At 45.7% G+C, this 23,519-nt stretch overlaps 2 protein-coding genes across 7 annotated transcripts in view; one reads left to right on the top strand and one right to left on the bottom strand.

The window, feature by feature from the left end:
• The window catches only part of LOC146503273 (transmembrane protein 87A), a 27,853-nt gene extending 20,049 nt beyond the window's left edge, over window positions 1-7,804 (top strand). For 2 of the 3 annotated variants that reach the window (XM_085130620.1, XM_085130619.1), the window contains exon 21: window positions 217-7,804. In XM_085130620.1, the coding sequence (XP_084986746.1) occupies window positions 217-258 (42 nt within the window). In that variant the 3' untranslated portion in view covers window positions 259-7,804. The remainder of the gene's footprint in view (window positions 1-216) is intronic. The other variant, XR_014868674.1, reaches the window with a different exon arrangement.
• LOC146503274 (uncharacterized) overlaps window positions 7,054-23,519 on the bottom strand; it is a 50,658-nt gene continuing 34,192 nt past the window's right edge. For all 4 annotated transcript variants that reach the window (XM_085130615.1, XM_085130618.1, XM_085130616.1 and 1 more), the window contains exons 2-4: window positions 15,110-16,660; window positions 11,877-12,392; window positions 7,054-8,113 (exon numbers count right to left, since the gene is read on the bottom strand). In XM_085130615.1, coding sequence (XP_084986741.1) covers window positions 8,091-8,113; window positions 11,877-12,392; window positions 15,110-16,451 — 1,881 coding nt within the window. In that variant the 5' untranslated portion in view covers window positions 16,452-16,660 and the 3' untranslated portion in view covers window positions 7,054-8,090. The remainder of the gene's footprint in view (window positions 8,114-11,876; window positions 12,393-15,109; window positions 16,661-23,519) is intronic.

Consider the following 23,519-nt stretch of genomic DNA (forward strand, 5'->3'; position numbering starts at 1 on the left):
AACTCCAATAATTTTAACAAAAACACAAAATTCCCCGTGTGGCCATGCAGGAGTGGAACAGCCTGCAGACGATATTCCTGCATCGAGTCAAAAGGATGTAAATCCTTCCTAAATCTGCCTTTCTGTAAGATATAGATGCTCTAAGGTTGACGCTTCGACAGTCTGTGGGTCAAAGCTCCTGAAACTACAAACGTGCTGGTGTGTTTTCTGTTGCAGGAAACGATGACGACCAAGTTTGAGATGTCCAAGATGGAGTGAAGCACAAAAGAGGAGCTTTTTTTTAAAAACCAAGAGACTGTGGCATCACCGAGAGGTACTTCCACGTGACGAGGAGGAGGGAGAGATGAAGCGCTGGATGAAGGAGGGAACCGATGGGAGCGAGAGCTCACTGTCGCCGTGTGATTTCATCCCTGAACTTATGAGCTTTGTAAGCCTTGACCTGTACATACGCTGGGAGCAGAGTTGATGCTTTTATTTGGTTCTTTTTATCTCCTGTTTGTACTTATACGCCTCTCTCTGTATACTCTGCATACACAAACAGTATATTTTGACCGATTTAACGTTAAATGTTTTGTGTTTGTTGGATTTTTCACGTTTACACGCGCAGGTTTCCTGTCGCCTCGCTGCAGTGGGTTTTGGGGACTTTTTTGGTTTGTTTGGGTTTTTTTTAAGCTGAATGAAAAAAATGTGTTTTGATTTCTTCAACCTGCAGAGATTTAAATTGTGCATCATAAAAGCAAAATGTGAGTAAACATGGAGTATTTCTGATGAAGCTGACGTTTGTCTTTCATGCCAGTTTTGTGTTTTCGTTTAATTCTCATTATTAATTCAGAACTTAACGTCCTTCCTGTGCTGAGACGGCTTGTTTGAGTTTGACACCTTCTGCAGGCTCCGGTTCAGATGCCGTAAAACGTGCGACGAGGCCCCGACGCACAGGGTTTCGTTACTGCACAGAAATGAGCAGGAAAACGAAACGGCGCGGTCTGTCTTTGGTGATAATTTAGGTTTATTATTCGATCATAAAGCCAAAAATCAGACCTCAGAGTCTGGCTGGGGGTAAAATCATAGACTGTATATAAAAGACGTTTTCCTAAATGTTGGCGCTTTGGAGCCAGCGGGGACTGTATCTGGATGAGAGCTGAGGTGCCGCATTATTAGCTAACATGGCTAACACGCTCACATCACAGATACCTGCTAATCAGCGCTGAGTCACATCCAAATCAAGTCTTCGACTTTCACTCAGACTTCATGGTTACTACAGTAACCTCACAGCAGCCATATAATTGGTCAGATGATGTCATTAAAAAGGCCCAAACAGTACAAACAGCGTCCAGAGGTCCAGTTCAGGGACTGGAATTAGCCGAGGTGCCAGGCTGGAGCTGCCTGTGGCACTTTTTAACTTGTCGATTTACATGTTTCGGCTCCTTTCAGTGTTTTCTGTCAGACTGTGAGAAGTTTAAAGCTATAAAAGCCATAAAAGGTTTCACAGCAGGTGGTTTGATTTTGCAGATTTACGCTGGATTCCCTTCCTGATGCAACCTCACAGGGGAATTGTGGCTCTGGCTTGACCCAGCGACCTTTCTCCTGCCAACTGAATGTATGAATCACAGCCCCTGTCAAGTCTAAAAGAACTTGGCAAACACTCAGACACACCAAAGTAGTAAATTCTCCAAACTCTGGTTGTATCGACAAATTTATGGTCATCTACCTGGAAGGTTGATAGTCTGCGTGCCAGAGTATTCCTCTGAAAGACACCGAACCCCAAAGTGCTCTCAGATGCATCCACGGCAGTGTGAATGTTAGAAACGGTGCTCGTGTCAGTGAGTGTGCAGTGTAAGAACCACACTTGGTTCGCTGTCACAACTTGTTAGATCCATTCTTGCCCGATCAGCGTTTCAGCCTGTTGGTCGCTTTGTCGGCTTCTCCTCGTCCAACCACCGACCAAAGATTCTGGGTCAGATTACGATACGGGAATTTTCCTGCCCATGAATCCAAAGTTTCAAGATTTCTGCAAACTTCAGATCATGTTTGTCTCGTGACATGGAGCTCCATCGTGCTGGAAGGTGCTCAGATTGTCAGCAGATTGTTCCTGGATAGTTGCAGGAAGTCGGTCTCTGAGGATTCTTTCAGTATATTTCAAATTGATTTGTTTGCCAGTAAAATTACCTCTGTCTTCACTGCATAAGAGAATTTTCTTTTTAAAGGCAAAGCGTTTGAAACAAAACTGCCGCTGACTCACTTTTGGAGCCTCGAGTGGACCCTGGAGGAACTGCAGCTTTTGGAGGACTTGGCTAATGATGTCACAACGGCTGCATCCAATTCAGTTTTATTTATACAGCACCAAATCACAACAACAGTCACCTCAAGGTGGTTTATATTGAAAGGTAGACCCTACAATAATACATAAATAGATAAACCCAACAATCATATGACCCCCTATGAGCAGCACTTTGGCGACAGTGGGAAGGAAAAACTCCCTTTTAACAGGAAGAAACCCTGGAGGCTTCTTCCTGTTTCCAGATATCCAGTCTGTGCTTCAGCCCCGGGATAATGTCTCCTATTCAACCTTTGCACCATCTTTTTATCTGTCTGTTCGGCCGCCTGCAGTGTCTTCTCTCTCAGCCACACACACTCTTTACACAGCCCTGTGTGTGTGTTTCAGTTAAAGTGTTGACGCTGACTTGTTTGGATGGACTAAATGCTCCATGAATCGCCCGGATGAGCTGCAGGAAAACTCTCCCTGTGTGCTGCCCGCTCCCATCAGCCTGCAGCGCTCGCTCGCTTTCACAGTAATCAGCTCTACTTTCAGCTTTTTCTCAGTGACGTTTGAGGCTGGACTTTTATTTTGGAGGGCTGCTGATCCCGAGTCATATTCAGTGTTTTCTTACATAATGCAGCTGCTCTCATAAAGTGGACCTGCAGCAAATCCCGAGCAGATAAGACGGGTCGGACAGCGAGCATTGTCTCATTTTAAATCCAGCGAGCAGCAGCTGTTACAGATGAAAAGTGCGTCACATAAATAAAATCCATGTAATGCAGGCTTTGAGCTTTACACCGGAGTACGTGCGCAGCGTTCGCGCAGCAGTGTGTGATTACGGGCCGTTAAATTTAGATGAAAAGTAAAAACCAAACATCTGTTCCTGCTGAACTGTGGACGCAGGAGTCGCTCAATCGTCTGCGGCGATTTGTCTCTTTGAAAAGTGTGTTTTTGTATCAGCTGTGATGTTGGGGAGAAACTTTGTTTTCCACTTCAGTCTGTAAAATTATTATCTTTGTAAAAAAAATCAGAAGTTGTTAATAAAAAGTAAGTTATGAGGTTTGTGTGCCCCTAAATTCTGATTTTACTCACATATTTCAATGTGTTTATTGATATTTGCATCTTATGACATTTATTGTTTATTGGCTTTATTGGTTGTTCTGATTGGTTGTCTAATGACTTTTACACAGAATAGACCCCCCTCCCTCGAGGGGGATAACCGGGTAGTCCTCCATGGAGGATGCCACCACCATCTGCTCCTGGATCTTCCAAACAAACCGGCCTCAATCAGCCCGACTCGGCCCGCACCTCCCGGATCCCTGCAGAGCTGCGTTCCCCCTCTGAGATGGGACAGCGTGCAGGGTGGAGGTCGAGAAGTTGTCCCGCTGCTGCAAAGAGAATAACCTGAAGCTGAACGTCTCATAATGGACGTCAGCAGGCACAGACAGGTCCACTCAACTCTCACTGTAAATGGAGAACAGGTGGAATATGACCTCACCTGGAGTAGGGCTGGGCCATATCACCACGGTAATATATATAATGTTGGGCAACGATAAGAAAATGAAATATGGGTAAAACGCGCAGTGCCTTTGTTTTCATATGCATGTTAGTGGTGGGATTTCCAGCTCTTGTTGCTTTAATTAATTTATTATTAACAAAAAATATAAAATTATGCACAAAAGGAATTACTAATGTAAAAAAAAAGTGGTTTTTTTTTTATATATGTTTATATATAAATATATGCGGTGGCCCCTAGAGACAAAACACGTACAAAGTCCAAAACATATTTCTAGCACTAACTGAACTTCCAAAACAGAGCTACTAGATCACTTAAATCACACAATTGAAAGCATGTTTGTGTATTTATACACAAGCACTCATATATATTCAAATAATTTTTTAAAACAATGTTCATTTAGCTGTTACTACCACACACCAAATCCGGTGGTTGGTACTTGCTGGCTTGTGTAGCCACGAGGTAACAAAAGCTCAACACTGCCCCCTAGCGTCCTGGAGCACTTCTGTTGTGTTTTGTACGTGTTTTGAGTTTTTATGTGCTTCTGAGTTTTTACGTGTTTTGAAGTTTGTACGTGCTTTGTCTCTAGGGGCCACCGTAAATATACTTTTATTTATTCACTCCACATAAAATGTAATAAATAAATCATATAATACAAAAACCAACTATTCACATTTCAACTTTTAACTATTTAAATTTTCAGCTTTTTCCTTTTAAACAAATTTAAAGTGAAACAACACAAAACACTGCAAACCACAACACAATTAAATATAAATTAAAATATGAAAACAAAAAGAAGATGCACATTCTCTGTCATATGGGCCTGCATGAATAAACTTTCTGAATCCTTTATCATCTGCAACTGAAAATAGTTGTGGATGGAGTTGTAAAGTATTTTGTCTGGTGTCAATTATATCGTTATCGCAAATTTTCAAATGTATATCGTGATAAATATTTTTGGCCATATCGCCCTGCTCTAACCTGGACCAATGCCATCTTCCTGTTTCAGGTAAAGCAGGCCCATCACAGAGCCCTGGCATCCCCGCCCACCACCTGTTTGACCCGGTGCACCTGAGGTCAGTCAGGTCCACACCTCCAGACTCACTAACAGCTTCCTCCCCTGGGCCATCAGTCTGCTACCAAACCCCACCCCTCTCCACCCACCACGAATCATCACTCAGGCCACTCAGACTCTATTCGCCTCCAAGCACAACTATTTTGTTTCCTCCTTGATTGTATATATTTACACTGTATGTCATTTATTCCTGCTGTCTGCTATTTCTATTTTATTCTGGCACAGTCAGCTCAGAGAACTAAAAAGTTACACCGAGCCTCAGAATAAGATGAAGGAGGTTTATTTTGAACAAGGACTTATGCAAAGCTGCTCTAGCAGAGTCCGAACTAAGAAAGCTAAAGAATATTTTCCACTTTTAAAAAGCCAGTAAAGCCTCAATTAGTTTCAAACTGTGAATCATGCAAAGCATGAAAAACTGGCACTGAGCATGAGCAGAAAGGGTTTCTTTAAATAAAACATTCAAATTTGGGTTACGTTATCTGTCTTTAATGAAATGAAGAAGAGAATTTGTCCAAACTTGAGGACGGCTGCTGCAGCCTGGATGTTCGTCTGTGCGCTGGTGTTACTTTAATCCTGAAAGCAGAGGCCTGCGGGCCCCGTTCATGTAGGTGTTGCTCTGTAATTAGCAGCTGGTGTCTCTACGTTATAATCCCGATTTGTAATCCGTCTGTTCGGCCTGTTTGTTCCCGTCTTTGACCTGAACTCAGAAAAAGACGACTTTAACCACCGAGCTCCGACATCGCCTCCGTCTGCTATCCAGAGCTGTTCCCAACACGAGCGGTGTTATCACACGCCGTCCATTAAGATATCTTTAAATGACAAAGCAGCAGTTTTCCTCAGGGTGTTTCCGTGTGTGTGTGTGTGTGTGTGCACGCTCGGCTACTGTACTCCCACATTATGGCTGTAATAACATAATCCCAGAGATTTGGCCTGACAGCGAGACAGTATGCTGCCGATTTTTACTGACAGCGGGGAATTATCATCATCACACACTTCACAGACGGCGAGACATGTGTTATTACTGCTGCCGTGCGTGTCAACGTTTGGCCCGCGGACCTTCACCCGGACTCTCTAATCTCCACCAGTAAACCTTCTAAATATATACAGCACATGATTTTCTGTTGCACGGCCCTCGTCTCTCAGCCCCTCCCCTCCAGCCTTTGAGACCTATTTGATTTAGGAGTAACAACATCAGGCCAGTCAAATGCTTTTCTTACAAAGGGGATCTATACTGCTGCTGCGACGTTCCACTTTCTTTTAGAAATGTTGCTCAGATATTGGCTGAAACTCAGCAGGAGCAAATCCTCCATGATGAGAGTGAATGGAGCTAAAATGATTCCTGCTTTATTGCAGTTATCAGCCATGGAAAATTACATTTATGTCCTTTAGTTTTCCCTCAGAGTGAACCCGATTGGCTCCTACTGGATAGTGTAGTAGTAAGACTACATGCCTTTGGAGTGGGAGGTGCAAGTTCAATTCCAGCTGTGTGGAGGAGAGGACCACTCTCAGGGCTAGAGATTGATGAGGGACATCACGCTACGGCAAGGAGGAGCCAGGACGCCAGGTCGGGGGGGGGAGACGGAGAATGGGTATCAAGCCCCAAATGATAGGATCATGAACTAGCCTGTTTCCTGTTGTGTGATGGTATCAGTTCCTGCAGGCCCTCACCTGTTGTGTAGGTACCTGATGAGTTTAAGCATGTTTATATAAAACACAGCTTCTGTTGTTCATGAACAAACATTATTTTATGATCTGATCTTGCTTCATCCTGGATTTCAGCCACTATCAGGCCCTTCTGTGTAACGTGACAGTTCAACTTTGCACAACTTCATTAACTAGAACTAAAATGAATACGCTAAATGACTACTGACTGCTTTCACTCGACTTGTACAAACGTGATCCTTTATTTAAAATGAAGATGTTGCCGAGTCCTTTATAAAGTTTCGATCCACCTGTGCGACACCAGCGTCCGGCACACGGACGTCCTGGACCGTCCACAGGAAGCAGCAGCCGCCTGCTGCCGGATAATACACGCAGATCTACTTTAATACAAAGAAATCTCGTATTATTCCACCCGTTACGTAAAAGGATGAGATTATCGATATGCAGATTAACGAGCGCCCAATCATATTTCGGCATATCGCCCCGCCCTCCCCTCAAACCATAGGAGCCTTCAGGCGTGCGGATAAAAATAGAAACCTGCAGTTTAGTTGTTAGATTTTAGTCTTTATTGTACTATTTCTTTTCTTGACAATTTGCTAGCGGACATGTGAAAACTTGGACCAACAAAACATCATCATTATTATTATTATTATTATTTTAATTACAGCATAATCGTCGGTAACAGTGAGAAGATGTTTTTAAAAAACAAAAACAAAAGAAGAATTGAAACCAAACGGGAACAAAACAAACAAAAAGAAACAGTTTGACTTTAATATTCAATGATGGATTTTCTTCTTTTTTTTTTTTCTTTGTTTTAAATTCATGTACACAATATAACAGTCTAAAAACATTAAACACACAGAGCTGAAGACATTGCAGTGTTGGTGGGGAAGTGGCAGTCCTTGGGGCGGTTTATATATGGAAGCAACATGGTCCTGCTGTACTGTCAAATATCTACGGGGGCAAAGATGGGGAGGAAGAAGAAGAAGAGGAGGAGGAAGAGGAGGAGGAGAGGGGGGACTACAAACCAAAATGGCCGTCGATATAAAACTAACAGTCTTTTTCTCTCTCTCTCGTTTTTTTTTTTATGTAATCCACCAATCAGGAGTTTCGGGAAGAGAAGGGGGAGGAAAGTGGAATGTCTCGATTTTCATTTTTTATTCTTCATTTTCTCTCGTAGACAATATAAAATCTCACAGACAAGCAAAGGATTAAGAAAAGAAACGACTGGATGTTTGTATCGGACAGAGGGGGGGTGGATGGATGACGGATGGATGGATGACGGATGGATGGATGACGGATGGATGGATGGACAAAAAGAAGGGCTTGAATTATTGCTTTCCGAGTAATCATTTTTCTTCACGTCTACATGAATTGCATCTTTCTCTCCGTCTCTCGTTTCTCACCATGTTGGTTTGATAACACGTGATTACTCCATTTATTGGGAGGGATGAAGGGAGAGAGGAGGAGGAGGACGGGGAGGAAATAAGAGGGCAAGAAAGTGGAGGAGTTGGGGGGGGTGGGGCTCAGAGCTCCTTGCTCAGCGAATCCTGGGCAGTTCTAATCCTCTTTGTGTGGCCTCACACGTTTCCCGCCTTTTTGTCTGGTAAATGATAACAGAAGAGATCGAAAAAAAGGATTAAAAAATTGGAAAAAAGAAGAAGCAACAGTCACATAAAAGGGTTAAATGCTGCACGTGTGTTCAGTGGTTTAGTACGAGGAGGTTGGTGTCACAGGACGCACACAGAGCAGAACAACACAACGACAGCTGACGAGGACAACGACGAGTCGTCACATCATGGAGGATCACGTGACAGCTACTCTACCTGTGCTTGTGCTCTTTGTGCTCTTGACCGTGAGGAGGAGATTTGCCCTCTAGTAAATAAACGCGACCACCCACTGCCGTCTGTCTTTGCATCGCTCACGCAGAAAAACCTCCGAGAGCGAGCGAGGGAGGAAAGTCAGTCCATACCCAGCTTTTCTCTCCCGTCTCAGCTACAGCTAGTGAGAGCTAGAAGCCACCTGAGGATCGAGGTCAGAGGTCGAAGCGCTGTGACAAAACCGGTGCCTTAAACGCGATTCGTGTAAAACTAGCAGCAGGATGCACAGACGCTTGCGCGATCACGGAGCTGCGTTTTTATGTAATTCCAGTTTGAACCACAAGATGGAGCCGCGAGTCAGCACGGTAACCAATCTGAGCCGAATCCAGCACACGTACGAAAGACGGACTCAGCACATCAAGTCCCGTTTAACGAGACGTTTTTCCCCGTCAGCATCTCTGCGTTCTGAGACCGGATGTGATGCGTGAGCACACAAACTGAAGCACGCTGCAAGCTCATTGGATTATAACATCCAGCGTGGCCATAATTGACTAAACTAACTCCTTGCTTCATTTTGCCAACGTTAAAAGGCTTTTAAAACATTTCTGCATCACTGATTCCCAAAGTGCGAGCTGCAGCCGCCTGCAGAAAGAATGCAGCTTTAAGGCACTTGTGCACTGGCTTCACTTCAGACCCAAAAGATGCGTTTTTATATTATCAATGCAGTGACGGTTACAATAACACTTCATGCACTGAACTTGAGAGTTTCCACAAATGAATCTTCCTGCGTTATCGATCATTTCGGCAGCTTGGACCTGCACAGCATCCATATGGAAAATAACAGAGAAGCCAACTCTGAACTGGCCGGAGAAGAAAGGAGGTTTAAATGCACAAACATGGTAATTCTGTTACTACAGAGTCTTTCTCCAAGAGCTGTGCCACATCAATTATTTGGTTTCCAAACCTCTCACCTTCTCTGCTCATCACATACTTTAAAAAGCTGCCAAATTGCTGCAGCATTTTCAGTTGGAAGCTCCACCAGTATGTCAACCAAGCAGCCAGTTAGAGGGCTGGGAACTGGAAGCGCAACGCCGAAGTGGCAAAAACAGAGTCGGCGTTACAGCCTGATACAGACACTGGTCTCACCACCAATTAGGGGTTAGGGGCGTGGCCTCTTTGACTGACAGGTGGACGGTGACACAGGTGGCTGTAGGTGCTAGTGGTCTGCTAGGCTTCACCTCAGCTAACTGGAGTCCCTGAACTGGACCTCTGGGTCGCGTTTGTGCTGTTGGAGCCTTTTGGAGTATTTTTAATGGAATCATGTGACCAATAATACGGCTGCTGTGAGGTCATTCATGCTAGCAGACGGTCCGTGAAGTCTGAGCTCTTTTTAGATGCTTCATCCAAAAATCTGAACTAATTATTAGAGCTGAAATTTTCATCTGTTTTGGTATTTCAGTTATTTCCGTGCTGGTTCTTTGTGCCACCAAATAAAAACCCTTTACTGAGCGTTTCAGCCGCTGGTGTCGCAGACAGCTCGGCACACTGTCCCGAACACTGGCCGTTAAACCGAGCTCATTTTAGCAAAAGACTTGGAGCTTCAAAGAGACTCCCTGTGAATTGCACAGCAGCAGCAGGAGCTGCGATCCTCTCTGCGAGCATCTGCAAGAGATCAAAGCGAGGCGCTCGCTGGACACAGAGCCTCACGTAGCGCTTGAATGAAGAGGAGGCTGAAAGTGATAAATAATGGAGGAGGAAACAGAGCACCTTCTGGTTCGCAGGCACTTCACCTCCTACTGCTCAGCGTCCAGCAGCTCCTGCCGGCTCCCTGGTGGGAACGGGGGAAGTGGTGGGAACAGGAAGGAAAAGAGCAAGTCCACGGAGCAGACCGCCCCCAGGCAAAGAAGAGAAAAGGCTCCAAATGTCAGGAGATGCTAAATTTCACCTCCATCGCCACACTTCCTCGTGCTTGTCCTCGATCCTCTCGTGTGTGGGTCAAAACCTACCAAAGCGACGTCAACATCAAATTAGCTCTAACAGGATGTGCCGCAGAGCAGATGATCTGATATTTGCATTTTCATACAAGTCCACGAGCAGCCGGCTTCCTCCCGCGCTCGCCACCTGAGTCCCCGTCACTGTTGATGGCTTTTTGCTGCTCATCTGTGCATGAACTCTCTCTCTCTGCTGAACGCTCGCAGGTGATTCGCTGCCGAGCAAACGTCTACTCTACGACTTACTTAAAGGGATTCAGGAAGAAGTGCGTTATGTTTACCGAGCGATCGCCCAGAAAAGCTGGCATGCCTATAAATACAGCGCGTGGTTCTGTGCGTGCACCTTTCAACGTACAGGTAAACAGCATCAGTCAGTGCGTGGGCTGAATGTGGAGCTGGTCGCGGTTAGCCTAGCTTAGCTTAACGACTGAATGCAGGCGGGGTGAAACGGTAACAAACAGCTTTGAACCATCGGTGCCAAAATCAGCAGCTCGAGTTCGCCGTCACATCTGTATTTCAGCAGGAGACTGCAGCGAGCGCCGGTGTTACAGGCCTGTGGTGATGTCAGAGTGTAACGCAAACGGTGACCATAAGCTAGATTTTGGTGCAGGTCTCTGTCACCACGGAGGCCAGCAGCTGGTTGGATTGGGGCTTCACCTCCAGCTCTTTAACCTCTTATTGCACAAGTTCAGTAAGAAACATCTGGATTCCCTCATCTACCTGCGCTCTCAGGTGTTTGGGCTGCTCGACTATACATCATCTCTTCTGACCACACTATTAAACTGCTCCAGGCTGATCTTTCACCAGGACTCTGACCTGCTGTGGAGCTTCATCTGAGTCGAATCACCAAAAAATTTATCACTTAAACGAAATAAATTAGATTCAATTCTTTCAAATCGCGTCTTCTTATCGAATTTCAAAGTTCAAAGTTCAAATTCAGTAACTGCATGTTCGTTAAGTCACCTCGGCCGCAGACAAAGTTCAGTTTACATCTCAGTGCTAAACTCTCTTTGCATTTGTGACATTTGAGCTGCTTTCAGTCGTTGCGCAAAGATAGGCTCCTCCCCTCAGAGCTCCGTGAGGGGAGGAGTCTGTGCTAATCTGTGCTAACGTGTGTGTCACATTTCACTGTATCACGCGTGTGTGTGTTCCTAGTATCTGGCGTCAGCATCATAGCACCCGTTTAACCCATTGTCCACACACAGCTCCTTCTCTAATTGGTCGGTTGCTGCTGACATCACGTTTTGAACAATGACCACGGCCGCCTCTCTTAGATCCCTCTTCCTCATTTCCTCCTCCTCACCCTCCTCTCCCTGGTCATGTGACTCTTCAGCATCGTGACAACCTCCATTCTGCGGAGACTCCGCCACCCCCTGCCCTTCCCCCTTCTCCCCGCTAACAGCTAATGCTATCTGCGTGTGGCGGTCCCTGTGTGCGGCGCGTTTATTGCTATCGTTTGTTAGCGCTTCTTGCCGTTTGCCGTTAGCTTCTCCGTCTTTGCTGCTGCTGCTGTTCTGAGGCTCGTCAGAGTCCCGGTCGGCGTGCTCTAACTCACCGCTGTTCACGGCCGCCGTGGCGTTGATGATCTTGGCGTTGGCCTCATCTTTCACCCCTCCCGCCTCCTTGCTCTTCTTCATGGGGCTGCTCCCTGTCGTCTTTTCCTCCTCCTGGTGATTATGCGTGGCGTTCTCCTCCTCTGTGCCGTTGGAGCAGCCGTTCTCCCCGTTGGTCACCGGAGCTTCGGCCGTCGTCTTCTCCGGCTCCTTCTCCTTCGCCACCTCCGCTCCACTCTCCTCCGCTGGTGTCTTCTCAGCTGCTGTCGCTGCATCTTTGTCGTTGGCCTCCGCGGTCGCTGCGGCAGCTTCGCCGTCCGCGCCTCCCTCCTCTGTCGCCGCCGCTGCCTCTCCTCCCTCTGCGGCCTCCTCCTCCTTGGCGCCCTCGCCCGTGTCCACACTGGTGGACTTGCCCTTGCGCATGATGAAGTTCTTCAGGGAAACCGCACGGCCGAAATGTGAGCGCTTGGCTTTGGCCGACTTTCCGTCTTTGCCGTCCTCTGTGGCGCCTTCCTCACCTGGAGCGGAAAAAAGCATTTGAGGTTAAAGTTCATCAGGGTGTGCATCAATTAGTCGCACAGGATTACAGCGGGTGAGTGGAAGAAGTGTTCATCAAGTTAGCAAATATTTATATTACTAAAAACTAATTTATTGATTAAAAATATTAGAGTCTGACCTCGTCTTTGAGGTCCAGATCTCTAAGCTTCCCACAAAATCCCACGTAGCCTCAGTCTCACGTTATCGTATTCACGCCGCTGCTCACCCAGCGCGGTGACAACATTTAATCTAATTACACTGAAGGCTGTAAGTCCTTATCATATCATGTCTTATCAAATACATCCCTTTCTTCTCTTTCTTCTTGTTTTATGATTTCATTAATTTTGCTAACGTGGTCCTTTCTTACACTTGGCAAACATTCGTGAAATTCATTCAATCACATTCTTCAAACTAAAAGACAAATGTTCATTTCCTGTTTAAGAAAACAGTTGATAAGTAGTAAAACCAAAGATTAGCTGTCGAGTCTATTTTGTAAAGTGCTTCTAATATTTCTGTAGTTTGGTTTCTTTTTTAAGATTTTCCTTCTTCTACGTTAAGGATCATTACACTGTTTCTGTTGAGGTCTTTTATTGTGAAAGGCAGGAACAGGAATAATCAGGGAAATGATCATTGCACGATCTGATATCGTCGTGTTGGTGTTGTTCCCAGATCATCATACTAAAGGTTGTTCCAGGATCAACATTGCAAGTGACCAATCAGAATGTTGTGACGTCATACTTTTGCGACTTCGGGAAAAACCGCCGTAAAACAAAAAACTGTACTTAAGCTGCGAGAAACCGCTTCTGTCCGCCGATCAACGGACCCCGACCGTAACCCTAACCGTAACTCTTTAATAAACGGTAAGCAGAACTGATTTTGTACTTGCAAAATTTGGAATTTCATAAATGCACGAATGGCGCGCAAAAGAATAACGTAGCAACAATGTGATTGGTCACTTGCAATGTTGATCCTGGAACAACATTTTCATGATGATCTGGGAACAACACCAACACGACGATATCAGATCATCCAAGGATCATTACACTGTTTCTGTTGAGGTCTTTTATTGTGAAAGGCAGGAACAGGAATAATCAGGGAAATGATCATTGCACGATCTGATATCCTCGTGTTGGTGTTGTTCCCAGATCATCATACTAAATGTTGTTCCAGGATCAACATTGCAAGTGACCAATCAGAATGTTGTGACGTCATACTTTTGCGACTTCGGGAAAAAACGCCGTAAAACAAAAAAACTGTACTTAAGCTGCGAGAAACCGCCTTTGTCCGCCGATCAACGGACCCTGACCGTAACCCTAACCGTAACTCTTTAATAAACGGTAAACGGTAAGCAGAACTGATTTTGTACTTGCAAAATTTGGAATTTCATAAATGCACAAATGGCGCGCAAAAGAATAACGTCGCAACAATGTGATTGGTCACTTGCAATGTTGAACCTGGAACAACATTTTCATGATGATCTGGGAACAACACCAACACGACGATATCAGATCATCCAAGGATCATTACACTGTTTCTGTTGAGGTCTTTTATTGTGAAAGGCAGGAACAGGAATAGGCCCTTTTGGATAACAATGACATCATGTTATTGAAGTTTTTTTCAGGTTGTGGTGAATATTTGGGCTGCCACGTTTCCCAATGAATAAAGTTTTTTCTTATCTTAAAGCAAAAAAACAAGAACAAACTTGAGATTTTTAAAATTAAAACATGAAATTTCAACTCTGAACCAAAGAAGGTGGAATAAAAGAAACAAATCTCTCATTTTCACTCTGCTGTGTTCTTGTGTGCAGAAAGAGCAGAAAGTAAAGCTTAATTTAGTCTCTTCTGTTGACCTAAGTTATGCTGTAATTTGAATTTCACATCACCCGTTGAATATTTTATTTGGGACAATGTTCAATTACATTACCTCCCCCAGAGTTAGCAAGCCTTTAACTCCTGCGTGTCCTTGGTGGACAGCGACAGACTGAAATGAGTGCAAACAAGCTGCCGGCTTCAGAAACTGAATTTTTAAACGGTGTCCAACTGTGGCGCTGACAAAAACACAGCGACGCTTAAGACCTGCAGTCAGACTCTTAATACATCTCTGCTCGCTTTAACTTCCTCCAAAAGATCATGAAGCAGAAACCTGGAAATGACGACGCCCAAAGTGCAGCGATTCTCAATCTAAAGGCCAAACCCCCAGTGCAGGTCATGTGATAACTGGCGAGATATTAAATGAGTTTCCTTTGGTTATAATTTTAAAAACTGGATGAGCAGAAGAGAATGGATGGAGGGATTTTAAAGAGGAACCTCTAAAGTTTTAAGAGTTGATGAGCGTAACAACCACCAACATGGTCACTCGTCACGCACGGATGCCCACACCCTGTCCTTTAGAAGAACATCTTGATGTGCAGAGTTGAAGCCGTTAAAAGGCTGCACTTATGAGTAAAACAAGCCTAAATTAAAGCAAGAGTCTGCCGAGTGCGGCTAACGTTATCAGCCTTGGCTCCTCCCACATTAACGCCCACATACCTGCAGAATGTGCTTACACACCTGCAGCCACCGGACCTGCACATGCTTCACAGACAGCCTGGATAAAGACGGTTGCGACTGCTTTGGCTGGCTGACGTCAGGGTGACTGAGGTCAGATGACCTTCGTAAAGACGAGTTATGTTCACGCGCTCGACTCTGCGCTGACTCACCCGAGGCTGCAGGCGCCTCCTCCTCGCCTCCAGGGTGGCACTCCGTGTTGGTGCGTTTGCTCTTGGGGATGACCCGCTTCTTGAAGGAGGTCCAGATCTCGTTGGCGTGTTGTGTCACCGTTCCACCTGCTGCTGCCGCCTTCTCCTCCTCACCTCCCTCTGCTTTCTCCTTCTCCTCCCCTCCCTCTGTCTTGCCCTCCTCTGCTCCTCCCTCTGCCTTAGCTGCTTCCTCTCCTCCCTCAGGCTCCTCGGGCTTGGCGTTTTCAGCGGAGTCTTTGTCGGAGCCCTTGGCCTTGCCGCTGATGCCGGACATGGAGGTGTCCCTCTTCAAGCCCTGGAAGGTCCAGGAGCGTTTGAGCTTCCACCTCTTCTGGCCTGACTCTTTGGAGTCAAGTGTGGAGGAGTCTCCGCCACCTCCTTCTCCCTCTGCTCCTTCCTCTTTCCCATCCTCGCCTCCTCCAGTCTTCTTGTGTGCCTTCTGAGCCATGAGCTTCTTGAAGGAGTGCCAGCGCTTCATGTGCTTAGTGGTTGCTGAAGAGGCCGAGGCTTTCTGTTCCTCTTCTGCAGCTCCCGCTGCTCCTCCTTCCTCTACGATGGAGTCTGCAGTGGTGTTAAGTGCTTCGGGATCTTCCAGCCGGTCCAGAGACCTGGACCGGACCTTTACTGGTTTCTGGGGCTCTGCAGTGGCGCCCTCCTTCTTCTCAGTGCTGCGATGGGAGAAGATTCTCGCCACAGGCTTCCTGATCAAATCTCGAACTGTGGATTTCGCCTCCGCTGCTTTGCTCTTCTCCGCTTTCTTCTCGTCTTCCTTCTCTCCATTTTCCGCAGCCTTCTCTGTCGCCGCCTCACCTTCCGCACCTCCTTCTGCTCCTCCCTCTGCTGAGGCAGCTTCCTCCCCTCCTTTGTCGGCCTCTTTCTCCCCTCCTTCAGCCGCGCCCTCCTCGCCTCCAGCCGCGGGGGCGCTCTGCTCTTTCTTCTTCCTTCCACCCATCACCTTTCCCAGGCCACTCTTGTTGAGGAAGGAGTCCAGGAACGAGGTCTTGGGTTCAGAGGAAGTGGTGTTTTCGGAGCTCTGAGGCGGCGCATCCTCGCCTGCCGCCGCGGCTCCCCCCTCCTCAGTTCCCACTGTGTCCGCCACCGCTGTGTCGTTATTCACAGTCTCTTTGTTCTCGACAACCTCGCTGTTGACGGCTGTGCCGTCTTTATCGACAGCCTCGTCTTTGACAGTCTCTGAGCTCGTGTTGGCGTTTTTGGCCGCTTGCTCCACCTCTGCTGGCTTATTTTCGGTGCTTTTTCCATCTTCCTGGACCACTGGTGCTGCGCTGGCCTCCGTTGCCGCCATCTCAGAAAGGGAAACCAAACAATAACAACAAAAAAAGTCTCTTCCTTCCGGCCTGCCTTTCTTCCCTGGCCTTCTGTCCTCCTCTTCCTCTCTCTCTCTCTAGTGTTTCGTTCCTCCCGCTGTGGTGGCGCTCTCAGGTCATGGAGAGCAGGGTTGAGAGCAGTGGCGAGGAGGAAAGATACTCAGCATCCTACTAGACCTCCAAACTCCTGCAGGAGGAAAAAAGGGAGAGAGAGCGAGAGACAGATGGTTAATAGTCTGAAGCGACACCATAGGCGCTCGATGAGTCTGGTCTGGACTGTGCACCGAATGAGGAATGAAGTTAACATGATAAGGAATCTCAGCAGGACACAAAATACAGGCATGTTTCCTAATCACACACCCTAACCACAGCCTAATGGTAACCCTGACACTAAAACCACATATTTTGTCTCAAAAATTCCTTCAACTTGTGCGACTTGGATTTTGGTCCCTACAAGTACAGTAAACACACCTTGAAAAGGATGAAATGCAAAACCAACAGAAGTGGAAGGCCTCGGCGTCGCGCTCACAGGTTCTTGTAACGCATTTGTTGCTTTGCTTGTTGTCGTTCAGCTCGATTTATTTTTGTCACAACCCCATCAGCCATCAGTATCGCAGGAGACGGGATGTTAGCTTCAATCATAAATTGACACCAATTGTGTTCTTTATGATGCATAAGAACACAAGCACTGACTCAGCAAAAGCACATTTTGTGCAATCATCGTGTATTTTATACGTTTGGTTCGTGGCACCAATTAGACACCGTCCGTCTTGTTCTGAGAGACGCACATAAAACACCTGCTGGTGAGATCAGTGTGCTGCTGGCGTGGTTTGTTTTCATTGAGGAAAACTATAAAACACGACCAGACTGCTGCTTCCAAACATTCCTCGGTTGTAACACATTTTGACAGTTTAATGAATGAATCAGCAGATCAATGACACACACGCACGCGTGCACGAGTGCCGACGCAGAGTAATTTTCAGCTCTGAGAGTCCAGACGTTTAGCGCGCACAGTCGCACACTCTCAGAGGAGAAGGTGAGTCAGACTGGAGGAAGCAGAGAGACGCTGATGGAGAGGCACTCAGGTGGAGAGACAATCACACAGAGGAGAGGCAGACGGAGGGAACGAGGTGTAAACACATACATCACATGCTCCAGATAATCTCACACTGTGCTGTTGCCACAACGGACTGACCGGCCAACTGGATGGCTTACTGGTCGACTGCCTGCCTCTCTGGCTTGCTGATGGGACGGATGACTTGCGCTCATTACCCTTGATGGCTGAGCGGCGCGAGAGGCAGATTTACGGGCCGTCTGATTTGTTGTTCAACACCTCTGTAGTAAAGATTTGGATTTACATAAATAACTTGCGGTGAGGACGATACAAAGCGTTTCTTGCGTTAGACGCTTGGTTTACCCCAATCACTAACTTTACAGCACTGCTTTTACCTTTGCACGTTGTTACAACCATCTTACTCTAGAAATGAATGACATGAATGCTGGTTTTAGTTCAAATCAAGCTCAATTTCATACCTACGCACACAAAAGGTGAAACCCCGTCATTATGCAGAAACAATAACTAGACACAAAACAATGCAGCAAAAAACCACGAGGGCTCTCAGATATAACGGACGGCAGTCACTGAGTGATGTGTGCACATCTGCACACCTGCGACAGACCTCGCTGACGTTGCTCGGAGGAAATACGAACGAAAGGAAATCTGTGGGAAGAGCAAAGAGCTCCCTGCGACATAGTGCCACATCTAAATGACGTGTTATCTTTACTAACGTCGCTGTGACATTTGATACCAACATTGTGTGGCTTTGCCCCAAAGTGCTGTGTCCCGAGCTGACCGACTCTATATATTCACGCCTGCCAGTGTTGATGCTTCAGGTTTGGTGAGAGCAGGTGATAAAAGCCCTGTTTTGCTAAACGAGTTGTTGTAATAAAAGATTGTGGCGACAGAGGACGGCGTCGAAGTGCTCCATCCATGCATTGTTTTTTTTGCTGCTTGCAGCAGTCTCAGCAGAGATGCCCGGATCTCCTCTCGCCATCTCCTTCATCAGAGTCACCTTCACGCCCATCAGAGGAAGCTCCTTTCTTCCCCTCTTAGCTCAGATTATACTCTTTTGGCCGCGACCCACAGCTGGCGGTCGTGTGAGCTCAGCTCAGTTCTCTCGTTGCCACAAATATACTGACAGCGAACGCCAGATGGCACGTCAGTCCGTCGGTCTTGCACCTTCCCATCACTCATTAACAAGAATTCAAGATACTTCAGCTCCTTGCTTGGGACAACAACTCCTTAACCAAGAGGGAGCAATCAGCCTTGTTCCAGCCTCAAACCTGGAAGTCTGACTATGATGTTCAAGCTGTAACAATCGACATCACAATTATCCAGCTAGGAAGCTTGACACCAGACTGTGTGTGCAGCTGTGGGGTTGGGCCGTACAGTCGGGCAATAAAAACTTATGCAAAAATATATTTGAATAAATACTTTTATAGCCGTGGCTGCTTTAGCCACAATGGTCACTTCTTACTCGTATTTTTCATGCTGTACTGGACTTTACCGCAGTCAGAAAGAGGTTTTGTATCATTTCATGTCTGAGTTATTGAATCTGGAAGCTCAAATGGTGAATATTTTTTCACCTTTGCCAATGTCAAGCACACGAATAGGCCTGACTGGCTATTACTCATTTATTTGGTGCGTTTTAAAGAAGGGCAGCATTTAATAAAAACAAAAAATATACACAAATGATATGAAGTGACTGGAAAAAGCAGCAACATTAGAGTTAAAATCCAAGAGACAAAATAAAAGCATTGGCAGAAATAAATGTGACCATGTGGCTGCTTTCTGAGCCCCTGAAGGTTGTAGCCTAGAGATAGAAACACATACACCTCCACTATCACACAATATTAAAATCACTGCGTCGTTTAGCTGAAATAAACACAAATTAGGCTAGCAGCTACATGACGCTCAGCACATGCCTTTATACAACTCCCCCCCAGCTGGAGCTGACTGATTTAACTCCAGCTCACTGGACCTCATCACGGTTTGTCAAATATCAGCCATCTTGGTCCTGTTCTTCCAATAATTGGTTTGTTTCTTCTTTCCTTCATCTGGCGACGCGTTCGCTCAGACTATTTGGAAACATCACATTAGCAGCTGAGTTTGGACAGAGATTAAGAAGCTCTTGATCAAATATTCTGCTTATCAATGATTCAGACGCCGATGGGCTTGGTTTCATCAAAATACTTCCCAAGCAAACATCGACTCGACTTCGATATGTCATTTCAGTTCCAGTTTTTTCAACAAGTCGTACAGACTGACGGACACTGGCACCACCATCTGTTTTTCCATTGCAGGCTGCTTTGTTTTGGCTGTTTTCACTTTAATATTGATCATTATTAATCATTTAAGTGAGTCTTACAAAATCTACCAAAGAATCAGACCTGTGGGATTTTAGGGATGTTCTTTGGATCGAATCAAATCCACTGGACTCCTCTTTAAACAAAGAGTAGTAGTGTCAGCCACTGGTTTTGTGTTCTAGCCTACCGGGTTATTTATGTGTTTTGTGACATGACATTAGGGCTGCCACAAACGATTATTTTGATAGTGACTAGTCACCGATTATTTTTGCGATTAGTCGACTAATCAGATCATCATCCATTGGACGTAAAACGCAAGCTTATTGCACCAGCAGCATCTGCTCTTATATAACTATCATTAGCTTACAGCTTTAAGTGTTTCAGGTATGTGCTAACTAAAAATAAAGACAAGATGATCGTTTATTAAATTTTAATGAAATTTGCAGATTGTTTCGGTGAAGTTTAATAAACTCCTTGCTATCTAAAATATAACAGGACACCGGAGTAAATTCTCGAGCATCTCACACTTCTGATAATCAGCTGTCTGCTTGACGTTTATTCAGCTGTGTAAAAACTATAACTTTAATCTCAGCCAAACCATTTACTCAGGAACAAATAAAATACTAAAAAAAAGCCAAACAATAACATTTTTAAGTTATCTAAGTGACTTATATATATTTAACCTGAGTAGCGAAAGACGGCGGTGGGTTTGAAAGCATTTGCCGGGAGTCCGGTGTTCTCACGGCTCTAGTTAGCCTAGCCCCCGGCTAGCTATCGAGCTAGTGGCTAACAGACGTCTCCGAAAACGTCGGAGCGCTTTTGAAAATATGTGGTGTCTTGATAAACTGAGCAGATATTTGAGGTTTACACAGCTACATTCTCGTCTGAAAACATGTTAAACGTTTATTTTGTGACCCAGAAAGAATAATAAGAGTAATATTAAAACTAACTAGCTGCCGCCATTGTTGGAAACTGAGCAGGGCCGCGCTGTGAATTCTGGGACACAGCTTCTTCTTCTTCTTCGGGGTTTAACGGCAGCTGGCATCCTTGTACATGCAGTGCTGCCATCTTCTGGTTCAGTCCGTTATTACACTCTTAAATCCTACTACTTATTCCTGCTCTTTTGGGATCTTACAAAGCTTCAAACGACGCGTCGACTATTAAATCAGTCGTCAACGATTTTGATAATCGACGTAATCGTGACTAGTCGACTAATCATGGCAGCCCTACATGACATGAGGTTATGGTACGTACCCCTACCCTAGATTTCATGAGCTGGAATACAGCAGGTATCACGAGGGTCCGACAAGCCCTAAGTCAGGAGCTGGACTTTACAGGATCTACCTGCGTGAGTGAGGTCTGGCACAAAGGTCTGAATGCTTACCAAAAATGCAGATGTGGGGCACACCTGGGCCACACATCAATTGTTATTTATTGATTGTTTAAGCAGACCAGAGAGTGGTAACCCCAACCCTTCATGTTTGCATCTGAAAGCCGTTTCAATCCCGTCTTTAAAGCTTCTAACAAAGTCTGAAACTCGTCTCACGCTCTCACGACATAACCTAACAGACCGTTCTTTACATTTTTAATAAACTGATTCAAAGAACACTGAACATCAGCATTCAGCCAAGGCCTTCAGAGAGCGGACAAGTGCTTTAAATAAAACAGGACCGTTGAGAAAAGGTTGCTCTGCTGTGAATTAGAGGTGACCGATCATCTCAACCACGGATTCATTAAACGGGATTTAAGGATTAATCGCACGGCGACACAGGAGAATAGAAATCCTCATCGCTGCAGCTTTAAACAGACATTATAGCATCGGTTGATCCAACTTTCTGCTGGGCTCCACCTCGATGTTTGAGGCACGTTCGCCCACACGAGACGAGCCGGGGCTTTGTTTCAGTCGCTCTTTATTTTGGATGGATCGTGTTTTTGTTGTGTTTCTTGCTGGCGTCTGATTACGCTGCAGCAGAGGAGCATTAGCATGTTGGATGGTGGATGTGAGGCTGAAGCCCCGAGGTGTTGGAACAGCATCAGACAGAGGACGACGACAAAATGGAGGGAGGGAGCGAGGAAGGGGAGGAAGAGGAGGAGGAGGAGTGGCGCAGACATGGGCTGATTGTGAATCGTCTCTTTCTGTTCGTTTGCCTCTTACCATTCACCTCCGTCTGTCTGGTTTTTTCTCGTCTGTCTCTTTCGTTCTCGTTTGTTTTCCTCTCTCTTGCACTCGTCTTTATTCTCTCCATCTCATTAAATCTTTGTCTTTGGGTGTTTTTGCCTCTCCTTTCATGCTGTGTTCTCTTCTGTCTCTTCCTTTTCACTTTAATTCATCCTCCTTCCTTTTTCCTCTCAGCCACATTCAGTTATTCATCTCACCCTTTCCGTCTCTCCTGCCGTCACCGTCTCGTTTTTGCCTTCGTGTCTTTTGTGATGCCAGCTTCTTCTTTCGGCATCTTTTGTATCACGTTTGTTCTCGTTCACCTTCCCATGTCTCCATCTGTCTCTCCATCTCTGACTTGATCTTTTTCCTCCAACCTATTTGTCAGTCTACATCTCTCCCGGTTTATCAGCTTTATATTCATCTTTCTGGTTGTTAGACCCAAATTCACCATTTTTATTTATTGTAACAGAGCACATGTCCCCATAACTAGTCAAATGATACATTTAAATGCTGATGTCCTCAATGTTTGCCACAGGAAGTAGGAGTCAGCCACACATTTCAGCAACATTTCAAATCTAATTGATTCAATCAAGCTTAACCTTAATAATAATAATAATGGATGTCATTTATATAGCGCTTTTCGGGACCCCTCAAAGCGCTTTACAATACCACTATTCATTCACTCTCACATTCACACACTGGTGGAGGCAGCTACAGTTGTAGCCACAGCTTCCCTGGGGCAGACTGACAGAAGCGAGGCTGCCATATCGCACCATCGGCCCCTCTGGCCATCACCAGTAGGCGGTAGGTGAAGTGTCTTGCCCAAGGACACAACGGCCGAGACTGTCCGAGCCGGGGCTCAAACCGGCAACCTTCCGATTACAAGACGAACTCCCAACTCTTGAGCCACGATCGCCCACCTTCACTCAGGCAGGCCATGAAGTCAAGCTCGGCAGATCAGCTGATCTCATCTGGTACCAGCCCACATCATCTGGTGGTTTAGCCCAGCGGTCCCCAACCCCCGGGCCTCGGACTGGTACCGGTCCGTGAGTCGTTTGGTAGCGGGCCGCGAGTATTGAGGCTCAGGTGTGAAATGTATAGTTTTCAGGGTTTGTATCGGTTTTCAGCGTTATTTTGTTATCGTTTTTTTTTTTTTTTTTTTTTTTTTTTTTTTTTTTTTTTTTTCCGCCTGTCCCATTTGGTTCTTTAGCCGTCAGAATTGTTGTCTGAAGACCAACAAGGATACCCAATGGATTTATTTTGCCAAATGGATCATCATGGCATTGCCGTATTGGTCCATTTGATCGACCTTTGTTTTTATTATTTATTTTATTTTCAGTTGTTACAGACGGGACAGACATGAGTGAGGGATAGGAAAGGGAGAAAGAAAGAGGAAGGAAAAGAAAAACAGAAGGGGAGAGGGACAGTGAGAAAGGGGGGAAGAAAAAATATCTCCGGGATCACCTGTTGAGAGAAAAAGAATAGAAAACAAGCAAAAAAAAAACCACACAATGCAACA

This window comes from Neolamprologus multifasciatus, chromosome 14, assembly GCF_963576455.1.
Source record: "Neolamprologus multifasciatus chromosome 14, fNeoMul1.2, whole genome shotgun sequence".
NCBI lineage: Eukaryota > Metazoa > Chordata > Actinopteri > Cichliformes > Cichlidae > Neolamprologus > Neolamprologus multifasciatus.